Source organism: Macrotis lagotis, chromosome 3 (assembly GCF_037893015.1).
Source record: "Macrotis lagotis isolate mMagLag1 chromosome 3, bilby.v1.9.chrom.fasta, whole genome shotgun sequence".
NCBI classification, from domain to species: domain Eukaryota; kingdom Metazoa; phylum Chordata; class Mammalia; order Peramelemorphia; family Peramelidae; genus Macrotis; species Macrotis lagotis.
In genome coordinates, this window is record NC_133660.1 from 121,291,577 (window position 1) to 121,318,757 (window position 27,181).

At 35.1% G+C, this 27,181-nt stretch overlaps 1 protein-coding gene across 1 annotated transcript in view; it reads right to left on the reverse strand.

The window, feature by feature from the left end:
• EDNRA (endothelin receptor type A) overlaps positions 1-27,181 on the reverse strand; it is an 87,379-nt gene that overhangs the window by 18,227 nt on the left and 41,971 nt on the right. The window contains exons 3-4 of the mRNA XM_074229175.1: positions 20,021-20,148; positions 3,398-3,596 (exon numbers count right to left, since the gene is read on the reverse strand). Coding sequence (XP_074085276.1) covers positions 3,398-3,596; positions 20,021-20,148 — 327 coding nt within the window. The remainder of the gene's footprint in view (positions 1-3,397; positions 3,597-20,020; positions 20,149-27,181) is intronic.

The following is a 27,181-nucleotide window of genomic DNA, read 5'->3' on the forward strand; positions in this document are numbered from 1 at the left end:
AGAAAGTGGTTCAAATGTAATAAATTCAGAAGACAAATTTTCCTTCCTAATAATCAATAGGTAATTCATATAGAGACAAAGTCATACTCACTTTCCCTTGTTTATTTTTAAGGTTATAATCCCCATGGTCAGTTGTCAAGTCTTTGGGCTTTTGTAACATGGACATGTTGGATCCAAGTTCAGCAAGGTGAATGTTTATTTTTACCCACTTTCCAAAATGAAGACATATTACTGCTTCATTTAGTTTGTCTCATATTTTCCAAATTGATTTACTGTAATTAAACCAATGGTATTTCTGATCGCAAGTGATTTCTTTTAGGGACACCATTCTTAATGGAATACTGTAGTAACATTGAGGATGTAAATGCCAATTTCCACTGGGGTATTTACCCAATAGAAACTTCTCCAATTTCTAAATTATATCCAGTCTCCTTAGGTTTATCAATTTCTGAGCAGGTGATTCTTGGCTTTTTGCTTTTGTTTTCACTTTACTTCCTAGACAACTTGTTCTACTTTATTTTCAGCACTAATATATTAACCAACAACTTAATATTACTAAATTTTAGTACTAAATTTTATTCAATTATAATCTGAGTGTTCTATTCCCATTCATTTCTGCTAGGAATTAAGAGAAAGTCTGAATTAGCATGGCTACCCTTTTTAGGTCAACTTTACATCACTCATCAAATGATTGATTATACAGAAAATTATTTAACTGAAAAGATAATTTATATAGATAATTGAATTGAAAATGTAAAACTTTTGGACTAAAAATTTCAAGTTATTTGCTCACATTGGCCAGACAGTAACTACCAACTTTTTACCTTTCATGGATCATATTCCTCTCATTTATCTATCACTAGATAGATAATGGATGGGGGGAGTCATAGTACCTCTTGGAGGCTATCACCTAAAGCACTGAGGCAGGATTATTCTTGAGCCAGTTCGTAACACAAGAAAGTGTTAAATTTTTAGAGTGAACATGTATACCTTGGAAATCATCATGTGCCACGTATCAGGGCTTGATTTTATTGATTGTTTTGAATTTAAAAGGTGATGGAGAAAATGTTAATAAGGCAGATTAAACCTAAAGGCTGATTGTTAAACTCCCTTGTGGAGTATAGTATGTAATGGTGAAAAGTGAAAAGGTTCCCCACATTAATGAAATCATAAGTCCTTTGAAGTTGGAAGAAGATTTGACATGAAAATTAGTTGAGAACAACAGAAGATTTTAGTTTTCAGAAAGCTTGTTCGGCAGCTCCTGTGAATTGTATTTTACTAAAAAAAAGATTTACAAACTGAATAATAAATCACTTGTAAAACCACTAATTTTGAGAACTTTCCAAGATATGGAAACATATCTTGACCTGTCTGGGAATGACTGAATTTTGGAATTTCCATAGCAGGAAGTTTACATTGAAGCAGTAAATAATACTGATTTTTTTAAAAAAATAGTTATTCCTTTGGTTTCCCTTCTTAGTTCCATATGGAATTTGTTTTCATAGAGAATGTGTATTTCAAACAAATTTTCAGGTGCACTTGTACTCTCTGGTTGAATGAAGTGAACTTTTTGTAGTTGAGCATGTTTAAAAATTTGGAATTAAAAAAATAAAAGGTTTATATTAAGTTAAGTTGTGTTGTTATGTGACCATATGTGAAGATAGATTATTTTGTATATAAATCTTATGGACTTTGCTGAATTAAAAAAATGTGATGGAGGAATGTGGATTTTCTCAAGCTATGTGAAAATTGTAATCTTATTTGTGAGTCTGACAGATTATTGGCTTATAGATTTAGAGCTGAAAGGTATCTGAAAGATCATTTAGACCTTTTCCTCCTTATTTTACAGACCTTGAAGCCCAGGAAAGTTAGAGAACTCTTCTAAGTTCATATTAAGGCAAGTAAACAGTACAGTTGAGATTTAAATCCAGGTCTACTAACAACAATACTAGTATTCTTTCCATTGTATCATGACAACTACCATATTTCATGTTATATTTTAATGACATATATAATTTTATAGATACAGCTATAATTTTTTGGGGGGGGGAATAAAACAATCATTTATTATCTACTATGTTCCAGACACTGTGCTCAGGTTTTTTAAAAAATATTTCAGTTTTTCCTTATAACAACCCTGGGAGAGAAATGCTATTATTATTATTATTCTCATTTACAATCGAGGAAACTGAGACAAACAAAGATTGAATGAGGTGAGATTTGAATTCAGGCCTTCTTGTATCTAAACTCAGAGTTCTATCCACTGTACCACAACTATTTTGCAATTTACAGTCTTAAAGAGATGCCTGAGACATGGATGATTAAATGACTTGACCAGAGTCACACAATCAGGATATTTCAGAAATTAGATTTGAACTCAAGTTTTTCTCTAGCCACTCTTCTAGGCTCTCTCTCACATAATAACGAGTAGTAAATTTCTCCATCTAGTAAATTTGTCTGGAGATCATCAGTACAATGCAGAACTATTTGGTATAACTAAGTGAAAAAAAATTAGCAAATTAAGTTTTGTTTACAGACTGCTATGTATTAGACTTGTGATTCTAATCATAGAGAGAACTCCCAGGTAAGAAAATTTCCTTAAGCAATGTAGGTTTCTTCACAGTTTATTGTTTGAGTTGCCTTGGGCAAGAGATTAAATATTTTGTCTAGGGTCACACAAATCGAGGAGTGTCAGAGGAGAGGTTTAAACCCAAGTCTTTTCTCCTCTCTATCTTCTATGACATAAAATAAACCTGCTTATTTACAAAACTGCTAAAAGATGACATTTCACTCATTTTCTTACTAAGTTGACAACTTCTGATTTACAGTCCCTGAATTATTCACAGATCCTAGAATCACACAAGTACCCCAAAATAATAGAATTTTTAGTGTTCTAAGGCATCATTGGTCATCTAGTCTGACTCCTATCTATAAGAATCCTTTATACAACACCCTCACTATGTGGCTATCCAGCCTTTTCTTTCCAAGGAAGAGAAACCAATTCACTTCCCAATATGGCTCATTTAATTTTGTTTGGCCCTAATTGCTGGGAAGTTTTCTTACATTAATTTTAAATTTACCCTTCTGCAATTTGAACTCATTGCTCTTAGCTCTGCCCTCTGGGGCCAAGCAGAACAAAGTCTAATCTGTCTTCCCTATGACAGCTTTTTGAATATAGCTATCACATCCCTTCTAAGAATTCTCTTCTCTGGTCCAAGGTCCTTTTTTTTCTTTAAATTCCAACTGAGCCTTATTTACTTTAACTTCAAGAACTTTCACCATTTTGATTGCCCTGCTCTAGACATTTTTCAGTCATCACTACAACCCAAGTGCCTACACAGTCAAAGCTTAATTAGAAAAGAACAGTTCCAAATTAAATGATGCAGCTATTGAGTACCTCCATGAATGAATTTGTGGGGTTGAGCATGCAGGTTTTGTGTTCTTTGCCTCTGTACTCAAAGGGTACCATGACGAAACCAATGGCTTCGGGAATAGCCAAGACAAAGGACAGAATCCAGATGGACACAATTTCTATTGCAGTGATCAAGGGAATTCCAATTCCCTGAACTCTACTCCAGGAGGCAACTGCTCTGTACCTAAAATAAAAAGGTGAAAAAAACAACTATTAGATCTTGGGGGGTTAGGTAAAATAATAGAAATACATGTGAAACCAGTCTAAATGATTGAGATAAGATTTGCAAAAGCAGCCCATCCTTGGAAACAGTATATAATTTTGGCTGAATAACTATAAAATTCAATTCAATTTAATAAGAATTTATTGTCTATTGGGTGTCTTACATGTCCTACTATATGATAGGTATTAGGGTTACAGAGGCAAAAAATTAGTTTTTGTTCTGATGAAGATTGCATGTTTTAGGGGAGGATTCAACATGTACACAGATAAGTAAATATAAAATAATTTAGTGGGATGTTAACAATTGGGTAATCAGGAAAGGCATCCTGTAGGAGATGGCACTTAAGCACTGAGGGGATGTAGGAGAACATTTAATGTATAAGAGATAGTCTGAACAAAGTCAGGGAGGTTGGAAATGGAATATTACATAAAGGGGACAACAAGTAGTCTGATTTGGTTGGAACAGAGTAAGTGAGGAGGAATAATATGGGAAAAAAAGGACTGGAAGATAAGGATGAACCTCAATAAAGGTGCTATCCTGTTGGAAGCATCTCCTTTCAAAATTGCCATTTTTTTCTGTGATATGAAGGGACTGGACTGGATATCTTATATATTCTTTAGATCCAAATCCTATGATCTTTCACATAATTAACGTGAAATAAAATGCAATTTTGAAGTGAATAAATGGAAAGAAATTAAATTCTTATTATATATCAAACACTGCAAGAAAACTTATGGGTACAAAAACAAACATTAAGATAATCCTTGGCATCATGTAGTAAAGAGAGTGGTGGCAACCTGGACCTGTTTTGGTTTGGAAAGTTACAAGGATGATGATAATATGTCTGCCCAGAAGAAGAAGAGTTTTCAAGAAAGTGTGGTTTGATTGAAGAGGTCAGAATCTGGAATCAGAGAGCTGGATTCAAATCCTGACTATGTTATTGGGTCTGTGTCCTAGTCTCTTTATTTCTCTTGGTCTCACTGTCATTACTTGTAAAATGACTAGTTTGAACAAGACAACTTCTCAATTCCTGGCTAAGTAGAAAGAGCAGTTAGGGCACCTGGATAAAAATTCTAACTTTTCTAGTTAATCTTTGTGAGAACTTAGGTTAATTACTATCAGTCAGGGCTTCAGTTTCCCCATTTGTAAAATGAGGAAATTGGACTACATGTCTTCTAAATTCCCTTTAAACTCTCAAACCTATGGAAATTGATAAAAGGATGATGAAATGTGAAGAACTTTTCAGTATATTTTATTCTACTGGACAATATTTGTTACAAAGACAATAATATCCCTAAAATAGAAGTGAGCATAATAAAAAAGATCTAAGAATATCTTTTAGAGACTTTGATTTAATTCTTTGCTTATTAAGCAAGCTATAATTTGGTATTTGTTATTGGTGGACTTATCCAACAGCAGGTGGTGGTCAATGCAAATGACTGATACAATGCTGGTTATCCAGTCAGCTAGCTCTTATGTTGGAAATAAATTAGTATTCAGATTCAATAATCTGTTTTTGAATTGGGTTTTATGAATTAGTTCTTCAGTGCCTTGTCACATCTGGGTGGATTCACTTATTCAGCAAACATAATTAAACACACCTTATGCAGAGACTTCAGCAGGTGCTGAAGATTATTAAAAGCTAAAGCTTCCCTTCAGGAACAATAAAGTTTTAAAGAGTTATATGATCATATTTATTCCTTCTAATAATATTATATTTTAAATATTTCTATCATCATTTTGTATAGATGAAGAAACATAGGGTCAGAGAGGTGATTTGTTGTTGGTCATCTACACCAGGATGTAGCAGAGGAAGAATTTAACAGGTCTCTTCTGCCTCCAGTTCCATGTTCTCTTTGTCTCTTCTGAATGAGTAACTTAATGCAGAATAAAATAGGATAAATACCTTGTTAAATTAATGTATATTTCCTCCTTCCCCCCAAAATGAAGTGCAAAAGTTCACAGCATCATATACTACTTTATTTTTATTCTTCTTTGATTTTCCTGATCCTGTATAAAAGCTAGTTCCTTCCCCCCCATTGTGTAATTTCATATCTTCCTGTCTATATTTTGTTTGTACACAATTGTTTGCATGTTGTTTCTGTCCTCCATTAAGCTGTGAGGCCTTTGAGAAGAGGATCTCTTTCTTGATATCCTCAGAGGTTAGCACTGTACCTAGTTGGCTCTTAATAAATGCTTACTGATTGACTCTATATATTTAAACTGTTAATGCTTGTGAACAATTAAGGTCATAATTTAGAAAGGCAAACAAAACTCTACAAAATAAAATAGTGTAAATGATTAAGAGAAGCAGAAACTAAGGATCAGGGTTTCCTTAGAATTTTAATATGTCTGAGTCTCATCTGTTTGAACAATTCCAATAAGGAACTTTTAATCAATCTGCAAAAAAAGGGCCCACATCATATTAGGATAAATTGAAAGAATCAAGTTGCTGAGTTTCAGATCCCTAGATCCATCAAGGTATTGCTACCTTGCCAGATGAGGTCTAAACAGCCAATTAACTTTAAACACATCTTTTAAAAGAAACAAGGATTTCCTTTTCCTAAAAATGTCTTTCAATTTTCAGGTCACTAAGTGAGTGAATTTCTTAATTTGGTCAGATTTTGTTGTGCAAAATATTTCTCTTAAAGTTACTAGCAAAAGCCAAAAAGACACAAACTATTGTTTATCACAGGGTCAATGATAATGATAATAATATTAGGTACTAGCATTTTTATTGTGCTTTAAGGTTTGCAAAATGCTCTACCCATATTATTCTCACCAAAACCCTGTAAGTTAAATGCTTATTATTTCCATTTTTATGGTTGAGGAAATTGAGACAGATTAACAGATGTGTCCACTGTCGTATAACTGACTAGTTAGTATCTGAGGCAGGATATGAGCTCAGGTCTTCTGGATCCACGCCCCATGTGCTATTCGCTTAGTCAGATAGCTTCCTTGAGCTAACTTCAGTGAGATGAAGGTGGTTCATAGTAAAATAGTTGGTGGGGGGGGCGGGTCAGGTAGAATACATAAATGAGGTGTAGGTGTGTAAGGAGGAAATGAGTTGTCAGAGAGCTCTTTCCACAGAGATTCTTTGATTTCCTGGCCATTTGTCTTCCCACGTTTCATTTAGGTAAGGTCGTTGTGATTAATTAGAGGAGTTAGAATGAATGATAAAAAAAAATCAGTCTTCCTGTTGTAGTCATTGATGAATGAGTCTGTGCAGGTGTTCCCTTCTATTGGCCAGGAATCAATAATCTGACTCTTGTTCCTCCATTCGATGGACATCTGGAATTGTAGACTGGGAAGAAGACACCCTGATTACACCAACTGCTCTGACTGTGCCGTACCCTGGAAATCCAAGCCAGGATAGAGAAATTTCTAAGGACTCTTCTATTGAAGAGAGCTATATTTGTAATTCTGAGGTGGAAGAAAGAAACCCAGATTAGGGAAGTGCTAGGCAGCAGCAGGCATGGGTTCTGACTGGAGATTTTGTTATAGGTTTTCTCTACAAATTCGATGTGGTTTTCTTAACTACTGAACAAACTATTCATGGGGCCATAGTTTAAGAATTAGAAGGGACCTGATGGGTCATCAAAGCCAGCTCAGTTATTTTACAATCTAAATCACAGCATTTCCCACCTTCATTCCTAAATTCCTTTGTCTTGACCTAACTGTTTCCATGTTCTTTCTTAGGATGAAAAAGAAGCTCCTTGAGGGCAGGAGCTGTTTTGTTTTAGTCTTTGTATCCCCAGCACTTAGCATAATGCTGGCACTTGTAGTTTAATCACTGAGAAGGAAACTGAAGTCCAGAGGAGTGAACTCTGTTCAAGATCACACAGATTCTCAGGACATGGACCCCAGTTTCCTGACTCCAGACCTCCTTTCATGTATCAAGACTGATCTTTCTTCTCCAGTGGAAGAAAGAAGAGAGAATCCTTTTGAAACTGCAGATAAAGTCAAGTCAAATTCTTTGCTATCTAGCAAAATCTCAGGGAAATTTAAGGGAGGCAGTAATAAATCTGTCAGCCTGACTAGATTTTAAGCAGACAAGTGGATGTAGCAGTTGCTAATAGTAGTTCCAAAGGCAATTTGCTCCATTTTCTGGTCTTCAAAAAGTAAGATTTGGAGTTTTAGAGTTTATGTAGGTATCCTGATAATAGCAATGAAAGCAGTAGTTGACATTTACACCAGGCTTTGGGGTTGGCAAAGCACTTTATATAAATTATCCTATTTAGTCTACACAACAACCCTTTGACATTGATTCTATAGTTATCCTTATTTTACAGTTGAGAAAATGGTGGCAGGGAGAGATTAAATGCTTTGCTTAGGTTCATACAACTAGCAAGTGTTTTTGGTAGAATTTTAACCCTGATCCTTCTGGATTAAAGGAGATAAAGTGATTGCTTTGTGCATCTCTAACTGAATAAAAAACTCATGATTAATTATATATCCAACTAATTAGCTGTCAGAGTAAATCAAGAAAAGCCATTTCCTATCTTGGAACACAGGGCCCTGTATTCAATAAAGGGTTTAAAATAGATCTGTTCCTTGATTTCTAGAAACTCACAATTCCTCAACCAGGACAGACTTGAACAGACATGAAGAAGGACAATTTGAATATATGTTTTGAAGGTCATTTATTAAGTAACCTTATGTTGCTTAGACTATTTTTTGCTTTAATGTTCTTCAAACTACAATATTCAGATTTCAAAGTTCAGTCCCAAGAACAAAAAAAAATAAATACAGAAAAAGTTGTTCTTCTAATCTTAGGCATGGCATGTCTTTTGGTTTTGTGTGAAGGTCAAATAAAAAGTGCTTTGGGATTTACTCTTGAGAAAGGTTCTATAGAATAGAATGTATAATGCTTGACATGGCATTTTCATGACTTTATATTTGAAATTTGTATTGTTTTTGTAATAGAAAATTCACTGTTTCCATCTCTTCCTCCATTCCCCTCTTAGAATATGTAGAGATATTTTACAAAATAATACAAAATGATTTTTTATTTGTTTTTTTTCCTTGTGTGGAAACTCTACTAATACCAATAGATAGTTATTCATTATTTATGGTTTCAGAGTAGTATCATTGGCTTTAAAAGGTTAAATGACTTATCCACTATCCTAAGTGAGTTTAAGTCGGAGGCAGCACTTGGAACCAAGTTTTCTTGACTTTGAATTTGATCCTCTATCTACCAGTCCCTACTGCCTTTAAAAAAAAATTTTTTTTCAAGGCAAATGGGGTTAAGTGGCTTGCCCAAGGCCACACAGCTAGGTAATTATTAAGTGTCTGAGGCTGTATTTGAACCCAGGTACTCCTGACTCCAAGGCCACGCCACCTAGCCGCCCCCCTACTGCCTTTTATATAAAAATAGAGCATGTTAGAGTTGGTTATTTCTTAAACATGATTTTTTCCATGGATTCTTTTTCTTAAGGGTTTTTTTTTGCAAGGCAATGGGGTTAAGTGGCTTGCCCAAGGCCACATAGCTAGGTGATTTTTCCATGGATTCTTAAGGAGTTCCTCCCCTATATAGAAAAGCATTCTCCTGGGGAGATGTGCAGTGGGGGACATACCCACAGATACATAAAGTATAAAATATGGACAAAATGATTTCAAAGGGAGATCTAGGGAGAGCAATGACAACTTTTGGGAACAGAAAAAAACCTCCTTTAGGATGTGATACTTGAGTTGAACCATAAAGAAAGCTAAAGATTCTAGCAAACAGGGGTGAAGAGAGAACATTTCAAACACAGGGGACAAGTGGGAGATGGAATGCCAAGTTTGAGGGAACAGGAAGGGGTCAGTTTGGCTGGAATGAAACATAAAGGTAGAGAATGTGAAACCTGTCTGCCAATCAATCAGTTAACAAGCATTTAGTCATCTTGTGCAACTTTCAGACATTGAATAGTCAGGAGCCAGATTGTGAAGGGCTGTAAATGCCAAATAAATGAATTAATATTTTATGGAGTATTATTTAGAGTCCTGTCTTTGGAACTGACAGGAGTACAAGCACAAATGAGAGACATTCTTTGGTCTCTCTCAAAACTTCTCATCAATAAGGGACATAAGATTTGTTATACATTAAAATTCACAGTGTTTCATATTCACTTATTTGGATTATATCAAATGAGTCTCCTCTTTTACCAAGTAAGGCTGCATTTTCTTCACTAGATGTAATTTCTCAGAAAAGCTATGGGACAGCAGGACCCTCAAAAATGCAAACAATCCTTGGACAAGTGGGCTGGCCTAGAGCTTTGTCACTTTAATTGTAGATTAGCAGAGCTGTATCTTGCATGCAGAGGCTATACAGTATGCATTCAGACTGTACATACATCCAGACTATTCCAGCACTAGGAAAATAACAGTTCATACTTTAGAGTTTACAAAGTGCTTTCCTCAGAATAATCCTGGAAGGCAGGAAATGCAAAATTATTTATTACATTTTACTAGAGAGAAAAATGGAAGAAAGTGAGATTGTCTTTGCCCAGAAGGCGTTTATATTCTAAAATGGAAAGACAATAATAATTGCTAAAATTTATCCAAGTTGTTTAAGTTTGCAAAGTGGTAACTTGTGTGGTCCTCACAACAGCTTTGTGAAATAATAATAATAAAATAATAATAATTTGTTGTTGGTAAGTTGTGCCTGTCTATTCATGAGTCATTTGGGGTTTTTTTTTGGCAAAGATACTAAAGTGATTTGATTCTTCCTTCTTTAGCTCACTTTACAGAGAAAGAAACTGAGGCAAACAGGGAGTTCCATGGTTAACAAGTATCTGAGGGCAGATTTGAACTCTGGTCTTCCTGACTGCAAGCCTGGTGCTCTAGCCTCTGTGCCACCTAGTTGCCCACTTATATGCTAAGCACCATGTTAGTAATGTTACAGTTATTATCTTATTTGCTCCTCAACTATCCTGGGAGGTAGGTGATATTATTATCTCATTTATAGATAAGAAAACCGAGGCTTAGATAGGTACCTAGCCCAAAGTCACACATTAATAAATGTCTGAAACAGGAGTGTGAACTCAGATTTCACTGACTCAAGGTCCAGAATTCTGTCCACTGCTCTAACCTTGCTACTCCATCAACATATGTTGAGGAGGTGTGTTTTGGACTGCAACCCCATTTTACAAATGACATTACATGTGGAGAGAAGGAGCCATATATTTTGAACCTGTCTCTATAGTCCAAGTTGAGTATTCTTTCAACATTACCATTATGCTCACAACTTCCATTTCCTGTGTAATGTTATAACTTAAAGTTAATATTTATGACTTAAATAGGAGATCAGGAAAATCTTAAAAGTACAGATCAAATCTCCATTTCCTATTTTCCAGACTTTCCCCTGGTAGCCAGCACTAGAGCTGCTGTTATTTTACTTTCTGCTATTATTGACTTTCCTCTTTTTATTAATTTTGTACCTGTAACTTGCAGCTTTGCAAGAAGGGCAAGGCAGAGAGTAGAAACCTGAGTGGAGCAGTTGCTTCTATTCTCTTCCTGGGTCACGCACCAGGACACCTTGATTCTCCTTAACTCAAAGATGGTGTGAGAAACATATATGAATTATGGAAGGAAGGAAGGAGGTATAACTGCCAGGGACTATGTATAATTGGTTGTAGATGATACATCAGATAGATCTTATGCTCTTGGGACACCAAGATCTAAGAAAAAGGGTCTTTTACTTGCATTTTTGTTATCTCATACAAGATAATAAGAGGCAAATTTGCATAACAATTCATTTACTGAAAGAATTTTGAAAGAGATCAAAGTTCTAATTCAAATATTAGTTGAGGATAATATTGCTTGCTATTGAGATAAGAGGAAAAATAGAGCTGCTGTCCAAATGTCTCTCTATAGATTCATAAAAATAGTTGCACCACCAACTGACAAAGGGTAGGGACAAAGGGTACTGTACATACTTTATCATTAACTTTTTCTTTCATTTCATAATTCTTCTTATTATCATGGTACAGTATTTAATATGACTTGTCTACAGGTATTATTTTGTGTATACATTTGGTATATAGGTTAAGTGAAGTGGGTGAGTGGGGCAAATTCACATTACATAAAAACCACTTTACATAGAGATAAGGGTAGAACTTTTGTAAGGTGAGTACTATCTATATATCAGTCCTGTATTTCTCTTAATGACTAGTTAACTATTAATTCACATTTTTAGAACTATATTTTCCAATTTTTGCAAATCAGTTCTGACTTGGAGAATTCATATTCTATTGAGCTACTTAAAGATGCTAGGATTTAGAACTGGGGAGCACAACCTCTTATGAAACTGGGACCCAAGGAATAATTTGCTCCAAATCATGTGGATAATATGAGGCAGCTACATGGCACAGTAGATAGAATAAAGATCTACAAATGTCTGAGGCTCAAAATGATCATACTGTCATTCATTATTTCCTCCCTTCCTCACCCTCTCTTTTTCCAGACCTTTATTCCAGACTCCTTTTATTTTTTTTTATTTTTTGTTTATTGGTTTTTATGGGGCAAAGGGATTAAGTGACTTGTCCAAGGTCACACAGCTAATCTGAGGTCAAATTTGAACTCAGGTCCTCCTGACTCTAGAGTCAGTGCTCTATACACTATACCACCTAGATGACCACTAGACATTCCTTTTATAGTCAAGAAGAGCATCATTCTTCACCAAGGCAACTAAGTTGCTCACTTGACCTGAAGTCAGTAAGACCTAAGTTTAAATTCAGCCTTATATATTTACTAGTTATGTCATCCTGGGCAAGTCACTTAACTTCTTTCTGCCACAGTTTCCTCATCTGTAAAATGAAAATAATATTAGTACCTACCTCCTGGGATTATTGTGAAGATAAAACAGATAACATTTGTAAGGCACTTGGAAAACTTTAAAGCACTATATAATTAGCAGTAGCATCATCATCATCAGCAGCAGCAGCAGCAGTAGCAGTAGCAGTAGTAGTAGTATGTCAGAAAGCTAGATTGTGAACTCATGTCTTTAGAATCCAGAATAAAAGATTTTAGATTTACAGAAGAGACTTCATAGAACACGTAGTCCAAACCTCTTGTTTTTGAGGCGAGGAAACTGAGATCCATTGAGCTTAAGTGACTCAACAAGGATCACATAGATAGTAAGCATGAGAGCTGGGATTTGAACCCTAGTCCTCTGACTCTAATACTAGTACTTTGCACTATGTCACCCAGCCTTATGCTTTTCCTTTTCTTTTTTTGGAGAGAATTGGGGTTAAGTTACTTGCCCAGGGTTACGTAGCTAGTAAATGTCTAAGGTTTGATTTGAACTCAGGTCCTTTTGACTCCAGGACTGATGCTCTATCCACTTTGTCTCCTGCTACCCATACTTTTGCTTTTTTAAGTGATGGGTATATGTGTATGTGTATGTGTGTGTATATATATATATATATATATATATATATATATATGTATATATATATGTGTGTGTGTGTGTGTGTGTTTGTATATTATATGTATAGATAGATATATTCCACCTTCCTTTTATGTTCAGAAGTCCACATCACCAACTTTCTAAAGACAGATATTTTCCATATTTTATATGGCATGATTACTCTGGGTGCATGGTCATTGAATCTATTTTTTATCTTTAAGTCTTTAAAAAAATTAACCCAGTAGGTCACTTTCCTAGAAAAGTTTGGGAAATGAAAGTAGGGAGAAAGAATCCTGGAGAAGGAAATCCTGAGTTTGATTGTTACTCTAGAGTCATAAAGAGTCTCAGAGAGCATTCAGTCTAATCAGATCCTTTTATTGGGGAAGAAACCAATCTCAGAGACGAGAAGTGCCTTCCCTGATACATGCAGGAGCAAGGATTTGATACCAGCTCTTTTAACTCCAGGTCTAGGAGTTAGATTTTTTATTTACAACTTCACTCTATCACATGAATTACAAGAGGGAGCCCTGTTGGTTTTAGAGGACTGAATTTTTGGGGATCCCATAGGAACTGATGAGCAATGTGTGAAGTGATGAGTAGAAGGGCAAGTAACATCAGCCTTTTCATTTGAAGCACATAAAAGGTAGCTATTTCTTTGAACACTGGGGATGTTTCTGGATACCTAATTATATAATAGTAGTAGTTAGAGAAGCTGCATCTTGTCAGCTTCCCTCACCAGACAGCATTTTATGGGAATTTGGATCATCAGTCAGACTGCTTTTCAGGGATGAGCTCAGTCATTTGAAAATTTATTAAATGAGGTTGTTGACCTATGTTTGTTTAAAAGGAAACATATCAACATTTATGTTTTAAAGGTATTTATTTTGGACCAGATCTATGATATCTAGGAAATTTCCAACAAGGAGATTCCCTTTACCAATATATATTAGCACTTGCTTTGCAATTTAGTCTTAGAAAGTTTCCCAAGATGCTGAAATATTGAGTTGCCTAGCCAGTATGTCAGAAGTATTTAAGTAAAATCTATCTCTACTATCTCTCTCTATTATATGATGCTACTTCTTGGTGTTTTAAGTATTGTTTAAATTATAGCAAAGAGCTGTTGTGTCCATTTTTCTGAGGAAAGTTTGTTTACCTCTCAAGGATCCTTCTTTAGCATTCAACAAATTCCTTTGACTAATAAAGCCAGTAAGGAATGACAGATAATGACAAAGCATTTTCCTAAGATCACTTAGTATTTTCCAAAGTTCTTTCTATAAATGAATTTTTAATTTTTAAATGCTTAAGTGATCAAATGTGTAATTTTATTTGATTAATATTTCATCCACAAAGCACATAATAATCTCATGGGTAAAAGAGCTAAGAAATGACTCCCTTTAATGTCTTTAACAATATTTTTCCCAATTACATGTAAAAAAGAATTTTCAACATTCTTTTAAAACAATTTGACTCCTAAGTTCTCTTCCTTTCTTCCTTCCACCCTACCCCCTTCCTTAAGACAGAAACTAATTTGAGAAATAATGCAAAACAGACTATATATATATATGTATATGAATATATATATAATAAAGAACAGACTCTTGCTGAGAATTTTTTTATAATGTAAATCTACTACCTTCACCTCTTGTAGTATGAATAATAAGAAAGATCTGAGTTCAGTTTCTTGCCTCAAACAATTTCTAGTTTATGTGAGGATAAATGAGATTATATTCATAAAGCCCTTTGCAAACCTTAAAACACTATATAAATGCTAGCCATTATGATTCATTCATTCAACAAGCTTATATTGAGTTGCTCCTATTTGTGAAGCATTACACTTAGGTAAAAGTCCAGAGACAAGATGAAACAGCCCCTGAACTCACAGTTTACACTCTATTGTAAGCAAACAATATTTTCAAAGATAAGAAAATACAAGGTAATTTGGGGAAGGATTTGGAACCTTAAGAAGCAGATTGAATGCCAGAAAGACTTCCTTTCAAGAAGGAGAGCCTTCCTTTAGCAAAGATGGCAACTGAATTGAGCCTTGGAGGAAACCAGGGATCTTGAAAATCTAGTTGAAATTTGAGTTTCATTTATTTTTCAGCATTCTGTTCAGCACAGTCTAATAGGAAAAATAGCATTTAGAGTAGTAAGGAGATCATAGTCTAATCTGATCCTTTTCTTGGATCTCAAGAAACCAATCTCAGATATATGAGAAATGCCTTCCCTTAGTCATGCAGTATATTTACAAATTCAGAGTATGTGTGGTTTTTTTTTTTTAATCTGTAAAATGAGACCTTTTGACTGGATGACCTCCAAGGTCCTTTCCAGGTCTAAAGCCCAGGATCCCAAATGCTGAGAACAACAAAATTCACATCTGGAATTTATATACAATTTCTACGTCATCCCTTAGTAGTATTCACTTTTTTCCCATTATAGATTTCCATTATGTCCTCTAGTTGGGACATAACAAATGTCATAGGCGACTAGTATACTATACTGTAAAATTCTTTCTTGAAGACCTTTCACAGGCAGTAATTGACTTTAGCTCGTAAAGCTAAAAGCTTTGGGTTTTTTGTGTTTCTCGAACTACAGAAGGATTTGCAGCAGATTCCCAAAGCTTCCCCACTTATCCATTGCAGGAAAATGGTAGACTCTTTTAGATCAGATTTATCCACACAAACATCCAGAGTTGATGATATCTTATCTCTAGGAATTAACTCATAATAATTCTTGCTGTGGTATGGAAGCCTTTAAAGTAAAAATATCAGCATAGTGTCTCGTGGTTTTAAGTCCTAGAGTTGAATGCCTAAGATACTAGAACACATAATGGGCCTGAAGCCAGAAGACCAATGTTTAAGACTCTCTCCAACTCACATCACTCCATAGCTCTGAGTACCAGTTTGTTTTTTCATCTGAAAAAATGGGGATAATAAATAAGACTTACATTTCTGGTTTCACTGGGGTTATTTTGAGTAAGGTGATTTGTAAACCTCATAATTTTATATGAATATGAGCTACTATAATTGTTGTTTAATTGTTTTTTTGTAGTATTTTACTTTTCATGACCCAGTTTGGCATTTTCTTGGCAAAGACACTGGAATGGTTTGCTATTTCCTTCTCTAGCTCATTTTACAGATGAAGAAACAGGCAAGCAGGATTAGGTGACTTGCACAGTGACACATACCTAGTATCCAAGTTTGGATTTGAACTCAGGTCTGGAGTTCTATCCACTGTGCCACCTACCTCCCTGAGCTATTACAGTATTAGTTGAAATATTAAAATGAAACCTAAAGGAACAGAGAAGAAAATGTGATCAACTTTGATACTCAAGAAAAAAATCTCCTACTTAAGACTGTTTTCCAGAAAGATTGAAATATGAAAATGATTTGACTTATTTGTATAAAATTAGAACAACTTTTCAATAGAATGGATTCTAGATAAATGTTTATATGCAGAATGATTTGTTTCTTTTTCTTTGTATATCACAGGTAGTTAGAAGTAATCTCCTAATTAATAACATGTGACTATTCTGCTTAGCCTGCAGTCAGGGAAATTGTAGGGAATAGACTCATAGAAATTTCTAGTGCTGGAATGATAATGAAAACTGACATTTACTTAGAGTTTTAAGGTTTGAGACACACTTTATATATTCAGGGCATCACCAAAATAGTGACATTTTAGCTTAAATTTAGCTGCACAAAGACATTTGAAACAATCTGTATTATCACTTTGGAGCCTTAAAACAACAAGGAGCTAAGGTGGAGAGATAATATTATCCTTATTTTACTGTTCGAGAAAATGAGGCACATGGAGATGAGCTGACTGGTCCATTGTTAGATGGGCTAGTAGGATTTGGATTCTGGTCTTTCTACCTCCAGGTCCAGGTATTCAAAGAAAACACCACGTTGCTTCCATGGTTGGGACTTTAGAGATAGCTTTCTCATTTGATAATTCATTGCTGTTATTGTTGAGTTACTTTTCAGTTGTGCCTGACTCTTTGTGACCCCATTTGAGAGTTGTTTGACTGAGATACTGGAGTGGTTTACCATTTCCTTTTTTTCAGTTGAGGAACTGAGGTAAGCAGGATTAAGTGACTTGCTTAAGGTCACAGAGCTAGTAATGGTCTGAGACCAGATTTGAACTCACCAAGATGAATTTTCTTGACTTAAGGTCTAACACTTAAGCACTGAACCACCTAGCTGACCTTTATAATTCATTACTTACTTTTACTTATATGAGTTTGTGATTAAGGCGTTTCCTGGTCTGTTTTGAGCACTGTCCTAAGCATTATGACATTGGGACAAGGGGGAGCTGAGAGGATTACAAGAATTTGTGGCATGGTCTGGTGCTCAAACAGAGCTTATAATGATGTGAACCAAATCTAATTCCCCCCTGAAGCAAAATTCTTATTGATCCTTGTAAATGACATTCTATCTCTGATCTCCAGGACATTGCAGAGGCTGCCCCTGCCAAAAAACACACACCCTCCTTGCCTTCAACTGTCAGAATCCCAAATTCTCTTCAAAACGCAATTCAAATGCCAACATAAGCATAAGACCTGATTGGCTCTAGCTGATAGTGCCACTTCCCCCCTTCAACTTATTCTATGGATATTTTAAATATACTTTGAATTTACTGGGGTTTTTGGGTATGGGGGGTGTTGGGAAAGTACTTGCTTTCTCTCCATAGATAGTAAGAGCTTTTTGGGGTCAATGAGGAGGAGTGCACTTATTCCACATTTGGCATATGGAAAGTACTATGCCATGCTTTAGTCAAACATCAGTAAGTGACATTCATGTATAATGCATAATTTAACATTTTTCTGAAATTTTAGTTCAATCTAAGTCATTCATCAAGCAACTTCATAAGCAATCTCATGACATTTATTGAGCTGGACCCAACATCTGAATGTACCATACTCACTTATACCAATTTCAAAATTCTTTGCCTTCTTTATTTTTTTATGCTTTGTTGTGGTTGTTCATTTGAATCTGACTCTTCATGACTATAGCATGTTACACCCTTCTATCCTCTATTATCTCTCAAGGTCTGTCCAGGTCTATGTTCATTGTTTCCATGGCAGTAGCTTATTGGATATCTTCTGACTTTTTAAAAAATATTTTCTTTGGGGTTTTCTTCGCAAATATACTCGAATGGTTTGTCTTTCCCTTCTGTAGTGGATCATCTATTGTCAAAACTCTCCACTATGAGCTGTCCATCTTGGGTAATCATGAACTGCTTCAGTTCAGTGTGCCCTGTGGCCACAATGAGCAACTTTTCTGCAAATTTTAGTCATATAGAGAAACATATTGGTATGATACAGTCAGAATCTGTTTGAAATGGCACATGATGTACTTGGTCTGAATACTCTGAGCTGGTTTTCTATTTTTTACACTATGATATTTTCTTTTTTTATTTTTTACTGTGTATGATCAAAAGGTAAAGGAACTCAATCTAAAACTGATTAGTTTTAGAAAAATTCAGAAGTGAGGGAGATTTTTGACAGGCATCTTTTTTTTTTTTTTTTTTTAGTTTTTTGCAAGGCAAATGGGGTTAAGTGGCTTGCCCAAGGCCACACAACTAGGTAATTATTAAGTGTCTGAGGTCGGATTTGAACTCAAGCACTCCTGATTTCAGGGCCAGTGCTTTATCCACTAGGCCACCTAGCTGCTCTTGACAGGCATCTTTGAGAAATTACTTTTGGAAAAGTGAAGACCATGTACTGGATTTTTCAGAAACTAACCAGGGGTTATTCATCTTGCTCCTGTGATTTCTCACTAAAGCCATGCATAGGTATTAGAGATATATATTTCTGTTTCTTTTGAGACTGGATACAGCTTATTAAAACAGGAGGAATGAGTTGCTTTGGATACTATGGCTTTGCTGAAGAATTTTAAATAATGGCACAGTAACTGTCTACTGGTAAATGTTTAACAACAGACTATCTAGGAAAAAGGAATTCTATTTTTAAGTTTAATTTGCTTTATTAAAAATTTTCTCCATCATTTTTAAAGTCTAAGACAATCAACAAAACAACAAATCAAGTCTTGATTTACATTTGCTGATTTCTGAGTTGTAAATCTTGAAACTGAAAATTTACCAATCAACTCTCATAAAATTATTTAAACTAACTCTAGCACACCTTTAGGTATGACCATAATTGGTTGAACTGAACTAACTCAGAGACTGCCAGAATAGAAGGAAGGAATAGAAATCAGTCATAAAAGATAATGACAAATAAATTAATGTTTTCTTTTACTCCAGAACAATTAGGTTTCTTCTGGTTTATTGTCAAGGCTATTCCAGGAATCTAGTTTTCAAAACTAAAATGGTGCCACTTAATCCACCATGATCAGCAGGTGGTTAGATAGAATGCTGGACCTAGAGTCAGGACCAAAATTCAAATCCAACTTAAGCCATCTGACCCTAGGCAAGTCATTTAAAAACTTAAGAATTATTTTTTTTTTTTGCAAGGCAAATGGGGTTAAGTAGCTTGCCCAAGGCCACACAGCTAGGTAATTATTAAGTGTTTGAGACAGGATTTGAACCCAGGTACTCCTGACTCCAGGGCCGGTGCTTTATCCACTGCGCCACCTAGCTGCCCCTAGGCAAGTCATTTAACCCTGTTTGTCTCAGTTTCCTTATCCTGTTCATAATGAAGAGAAGGAAATGGCAAACCACTCCAATATCTTTTTTTTTTTTTTTTTTTTTTTGCAAGGCAATGGGGTTAAGTAACTTGCCCAAGATCACACAACTAGGTAATTATTAAGTGTCTGAGGACAAATTTGAACTTAAGTCCTCCTAACTCCAGGGTCAGTGCTCTATACACTGTACCACCCAGCTGCCCCATTCCAATATCTTTGAAAAGAAAACCTCATTTGAGGTCCTGAAGAGTAAGACACAATTGAAATGACTGAATAAACAGGAAGAATCTTTGAGAAAAAAATAAAAAAAATTTCCTCAAGTTCAAAATGAAAGGAAGGAAATGCAATACCTGTCCACACTGAGAGCACAGAGATTGAGGACCGTGATCCCAACTGAGGCCTTCTGCAAGAAGGGGAACAGCTTGCAGAGAAAGACTCCGAACTCATTCTGCTCAAAAGGCCAACGTTGAGCTAGGAGCTAAAGAAAGGAAGAACAGGGATTAGAACCATGGCATGTCAAACTTCCATGACCACCAAGAGAAATGGGGCAGAGTGTGTTTTGGGGGTCTCTGCAAAGAATCAGGTGTGTTGTATGTGAGCACTCCTAACACTAATTAAAGTATAGGTGCTTGCTGACTAATTTTTAAGAAATTCTTTTTCTCCTTATGTCCCTTCATCCATTGAAAAAGAAAGAAAAGAAAGAAGGAAGCAAAAAGTAGAGAACTCATGTATCATGTAACACTTTAAAAATTATTTATTTTTAAATTTATGTAATAAAACAAGCATTCTTTTGCTTGCTTCTAAAAAGTAGTATGAAAAGATGATTGCACATAAAATTGCAAATCAACTATGTATAACTTGCTATCTTTTAAAATGTATCAGAAAATTATTATGTAAATTTCTTTTTTAATGAATGACAAGTTGTGGTATATGATTGGAATAAAATACTATTGTAATTTAAGAAATGGTGAGCTTAATGATCTTAGAAAAACATGGAAGGACTTGCATGAAATAGTGAAGAGCAAAATGAGCAGAACCAAGAGAATATTGCATATTTGAACAGTAATGTTATTAAGAATGACTTTGAGTCATTTTTGACTATTATAACTATCTAAATTAACTATAAAGAACATATCAAGAAAGATCTCTTTGCATCTAGAGAAAGAATTGATACTTTTGTTGTATAAGCGTAGTCAAATATTATATTATTTCATTTTTCCAATTATATGTAAAGATAGTTTTCAACATTCATTTTTTGCAAGACTTTGAATTCCACATTTTTCTGCCTCTCTCCCTTCCATACCCTTTCCCCACAATAGGGTGAAATCTGATATAGCTTGTACTTGTACAATCATGTTTAACATATTTTCATATTAGTCATGTTATGAAAGAAGAATCAGAACAAAAGGGGGAAAAACAATAAGAAAGGAAAAACACAAAGTAAATTTTAACAAATGAAAATAACATTCTTTGATATGCATTCAGACTCCATAGTTTTTTCTCTGGATGTGGATGATATTTTCCATCACATGTCTTTTAGATTCTTTGCTCATTGAATTATTGAGGGGAGCTAAGTTTATCATAGTTGTATCCCACAGTGCTGCTGATAATTTGTATACGATGGTCTCCTGGTTCTGCTCATTTCACTCAGCATTAGTTCATGTAAGTGTTTCCAGATTATTCTGAAATCCCACTTACTCAAGATTTCTTATACATAAATAGTATTCCATCACATACCTATACCACATTTTGTTCAGTCATTCCCCAATTGATAGGCATTTCTTCAGTTTCCAATTCTTTGCCACTAGAATAAGAGTTGCTATAGAAATTTTTGCACATGTGGGTTCCCACCCCCTTTTTATGATCTCTTTGGAATAAAGACCTAGTGATGGTATTGCTTATCAAAGGGTATGCATAGTTTTATAACCTTTTGCACATAATTTGATTGGATTGGTTCACAACTCCACCAATTTAAACACAATCAAATAAAATGAATCCTTGAGATGAGGATACTTTTCTGGCCAAAGCAGTCAGTGAAGTCTAGAGAATCAATTATCTGCTGACTTACAGCTAGTACAGCTGCTGGAGCAGCTGTATTGGAGAAAGCAAGCACTTGAGTTATATTGATTCTTGATTAGCTAAGTAATGACCAGGCTTTCTTCTAGTACTTCAGGGACTTTAAAGGATGTGGCACCATTCCTAAGTCACCAGGAGTTTGTTTCAGTTCCCAATTTTTCTGCTGACTCTCTATAGGCTGACCAGTGATATCCCCCCTAATCATGACCACTTAGAGTGAACCAGAATCATTCACTTTTCAGAAAAAGGCCTTTCTTCCACTAACACTTTCAACTAATGTGAAATCTTTGTTTCAAGTGAAAGGATTGATTCCATTCTAGAAATAGGGTGGGTAGGAAGAGCATAGCCAGGAAGAATAGCTGTATTGGCAATTGGGATGATGTGCAAGTATTTTCCTGGAAAACTATTTATTTTTGTCTTTAATTTAATTTATTTTCTTTTCCAATTACAAGCAAAAGTAATTTTCTACATTCATCCTTTTGCAAGCTTTTGAGTTTCACATTTTTCTATCACCCTCCTTTCCCTCCCTCCCTCCCTCCCCATGGCAACAGTCTGATAGAGATTGTGCATATACAATTGTGCTGAACATTTTTCCATATTAGTCATGTTGTGAAAGAGGAATTAGAATTAAGCGGGGGAAATCATGAGAAAGAAATAAAAAAACATGAAAAGTTTTAAAAAGTGAAATAGTCCTAGCAACTATTTATAATCAATGAGAATAAAAGTATAGACTATCCAAGCTTCTCTTGTCCTAGATGATGCAGGAAAAAATGGAACCAGAGTCATAAGTTTCAATTCTGGTTTTGGAGTGGACAAATTCAGCTGGCTAAGAGCTCTTGGGAGAAACTGAGCAGAATAGACCTGGAACTTGCTGGAGGTTTAGAGGCAGAGGATGGGGAAGAAACTTAGGGAAGAAGTATGCCTTGGTATCTTATGTTTTCTTTTAAAATATAACATTTATTTTTAAGCAGTTTTATTATCTCTCCCAATTCCCTCCCAGAAAGAGGACATAGAGAACCTCCCTCCCTCAAACAACAATCACTCAAACTGTCCTACAATGACTATATGCAGAGTGGACAAAACAAATTCCCATATTGACCATGTCAAAGTTGCTATCTAGTTTAAATAATTATACCTGCTAAATTCCTATTAAAATAATATATGATCTTTCAGTGCCTCCTAACTTTTAGCACTCTAGAATAAAGCCCTATAGTTGTGCTTTAGCTGCAGTCTCAGATGGTTCCTGATCTTACTTCTGGAGATCAATGTACTTTGTGAATAATGAAAAAAAAGGAATTTTTGATATGATTTTGATGACTATTAAAACTATAGCATAGATTAAGAATCACCATAAGCATCATTGTAAGGGAAACGACTCTTGTTTTTGTCTGGTATCTTTAACAATCCGAAGCAGATTCTGGTTTTTCTGGTTACCATTTTATATTTAGTGAGGTCAGTAGTTCAGACTGTCAGTCTCTTAGGAGGGTTAGGAGAAGATGGTGATAAGTTCAGCCAGGGAAGCATCATTCACAAATCTTAAGGGTTAATCTATACTCAAGATTTCCCCACTGCACAAACTGATTTTTGTTAGACCTTCTCACCATGATCATTAGCAATGACTCTGTGTTAGATCATAAGACAACTCAGGACCGTTTGGTCCTGGAATAAAAACTAAGGAAGAAATAAGATACAAGAAAGAGCTTGGAATAAGAACTTTGTTTTTGCTTATTATTAGCCTCTAGCATATAATAAAGGCACGGTCAGTTCTGTTTTTGTCTTTGTATATACAGAATCTAACACATTACCATGCAACAGTAGGTGTTTAATAAATGGTAATTGTATTGAGTCTCAATATTTTGGAAATTATCTAATCATTATATAGTCATTTTTCTTATCTTTTTTCCTACTCAAAATTGCATCTGATTCTGTTTTAGGAGTTATTCCTTTTATTTTCCCTTTCATTTCCCCTTTCTTAACCTCATTAGGAGTCACTACATTTTTCCACTTCAGATAAGAAAATGAAAATAAAGAAATTTGCATAATGCTATATACATGTCAACTCTTGCTATTATTACACCACAACACCCTAGACACTGAATCTCTATTCTGCTACAAATGACCTTCAGTTATTTTTCTTTCATCCCTGTCCCCGCCCCCCCCCCCCCCATTCTCTCCAGTAAGAATTGACTCAGCTAGGCATCTTTGTATTCTGCTTCTCACTTTCCTCATGCCTTCGGGGAAAGAGCTCTATTTCCTGTCCCTTAGAAAAACCTTTTTTTTGAAGCGCCCCAGTGACCCTTTGCAGACCAGGAGGGACCTCTCTGCACTTTTTTCTTCAGAGGGCATCCAGAGAGATCTGGATCAGTCTCTGGCCACTTATTTATTATTTCTCCAAGTGTAATTCAATTCAATTTCTCTTTCTTGAACTCTGGTGTATTTTCAGAGACAAGATCTCTGAAACTTCATGATCACAGGGCTTTTTAGGAAATAGGGTAGGGGTAATTCCTGCTTTCCATAAAGACAACAGATAATTAGTGCTCTAAGGAGAATCCCTTTCAAAGATTTGGGCAAGTAGAGACACCTCCAAAGTACTATTCCAGGAATGACTCACATCTTTGCCAAGAAAAGAAAACTTTAAAATTAATTTTGTAGGATGACAGTGCTGTTTTCTTAAAAAAAAATTGAATAGGAGTTTCTATTCAGACTTTCTTGAATGTAATTAAAATGTGTTGGAAATGAAGAGTAAAGTGAGAAAACCCTGAAGAAAAATTAATATATGACACCAACATAAAAATCAACAGTTTGGGAGCATTTAAAGAGCTTAAAAAATGCAATGATCTAGAATAATCTATCATGATCCTAGGGGAACAGTAATGAAGAATGAAGAGGTAACTAATATGAAGAATGAGATATATCTTTTAAAACATATATAATTTATAAATTTACTTTTCTTGTCTACCTGCATTTGTTACAAAATTTTTCTTTCTCTTTTTCTTTCTTTTTTTCCCCAGAACTGGGTGAAGTGGGAGGGAGAAAAAAATTACTTGATAATAAAAAAATTTTAAATGAGGTTTTAGGATTATAAATGAAGTTATTCCCATAGATGAACTCTTCTCTTGCCACCTGGGGGTAATGGATGATTAGTTGTCCTTAGAATCAGGAAGTACTTTATTCAACTATTACCTGTGACACATACTATCTAGATGACCCTGGGCAAATCAGCTTATCTCACTGTTACTCAGGTGACTTTTTAACTTTATGTTGCAAACATTTACTGAGCTTCAATGGAAGAAACATCTTCCTCATAATCAATGGAATTGCAGGTCCAGTTAAAAAAAGAAAAAATAACATATCAAAACTTATTCACACATTGTTTTTCATTCTATGTGACTCTTAACACTATCATTGGCCTTTCCCTAAGATATATGCTTATGCACTCAACTCTATTTCCTAATCTGTAAAGACAGACATTATTCATTTACTTGGGTTTTCCTGTGAGGTTTGTTATGTTGAGCTGTCTTGCAGAGTTATGGATCTCATTGAGGAGACTTATAGCATTTATGGCTTCATGCTGTCAATAAGAGGCCATCCACAATGGACCATCTAGAAGACTCTTGCCTTTCATAGGGGATTCCTTTTCCATTTGAACCTGGGGCAAGGCACTCTTCAAGACACAGGTAATCCCCTTTGACTATTATATATCTTCTTGTTTTATATATATATATATATATATATATATATATATATATATATAATATTATATTAATCATATCTTATCTTATATTATATTATGGTGTCATAATATATATATTCTAGGTGGTGCCCACAGGGCACAGAAGCTGGAGTCAGGAAGACGCTAATTCAAATCTAAACTAAGATATTTATAAGCTGTGTTATCCTGATCAAGTCATAATCTCTGTATGTCTCCTATTTCTATAAAATGGAAGTAAAGATAACACCTACTCTCAAGGTAATATTTGCAAGGTACTTTGTAAATTTTAAAGTTTATTATTATTATTATTATTATTATTATTATTGTGAGTAGAAGACTTAGGCAGGATATGTTAGTTGTCTTCAAGTATCTGAAGGATTATGAAATGGATAAGGATTAGATTTTTTTTGCTTGTCCAAAATAAGCAAGAATAGGGGCAATGTATGTGTGTTGTAATTAGGAGCTATTCATAAATGGAATGGATTGACTTGGGAGTTAAGGATTCTCCCTCAGCAGGCATCTCCTTGGGTGTGTGTGTGTGTGTGTGTGTGTGTGTGTGTGTGTGTGTGTGTGTGTGTGTTGAAGTATATGTTGGAATAATTAGTCTTATGGTTTCTCTGTGTCCTGGAAATCTATGATATTACTATTGACTCATTTACATATATTTATGTTTTTTTATGGGCTTTTTTTTTTGGCAAGGCAATGGGGTTAAGTGGCTTGCTCAAGGCCACACAGCTAGGTAATTATTATATGTCTGAGGCTGAATTTGAACTCAGGTACTCCTGACTCCAGGGCCTGTGCTCTCTATCCACTGCCCCACCTAGCTGCCCCTTACATATATTTATGCTGATGTTTACCCTAAGAGGACTGAGAGAGCCTTGAGATCTTGTTTCCTTTTTCATTTCCTCCATCATAAGAAAAATGCGTGTTTTCTGGGTGGAGAGTAACTAGTGAAAAGATATTGATCCTCTGTGAGATATAATAAGCAAGTGCCATCTACTAAGAAAATATTCCAGATGATATACAAATCCCCAAATTTTGTTTCAGACTAACTTCTCAAAGAGTTTTTAGATATTAATTTTGAAAATCACTATTACATAGTGAGTTTCAAGAATTTCAATGTTCAAAGATTATATAACCTAGTGATCAACCTAAAGGTTGATGGGGATACTTATAGAAAACCTTTCAACATGCTGAGAAGGATGCCCAGAATGGTAAAGGGTTCTACTATAGGAATGAGTATTATATGAGGGAAGAATGTGGGAACTGGAGCAGAAAGAATACTGAATAAGAATTAAGAGACCCAGGTTCTATCCATGACCTCAATAAACAGTTCTTGAGTATCTATTAGAGACCAGTTACTATGCTAGGTATTAGGGGTACAAAGACAAAAATGAAAGAAGCCCTATTAGTAGCTTAGAGTACCTCCATTTATGCTAAGGGCCAAATGAACTGTATCATTTTATATTTGCCACATATTTTTGGAATAAGGAGATTTGATTAGGTGATCTTTTAAGTCTCTGAACTTTACAATTATATAAGATGACATGCTTTTTTTCTTTGACATTTGCGCATCACTATCTACTAATACTCAATGAGTATACCACTTGTCCATCTAATTATTGAAATTAATTCTCATGTGCTTTATCTGTGGACTGAGATCTTTATTTGGGTAGGCTAGGGGAGAATTATACGCTAATCATAAAATGAGAGGAATATTATT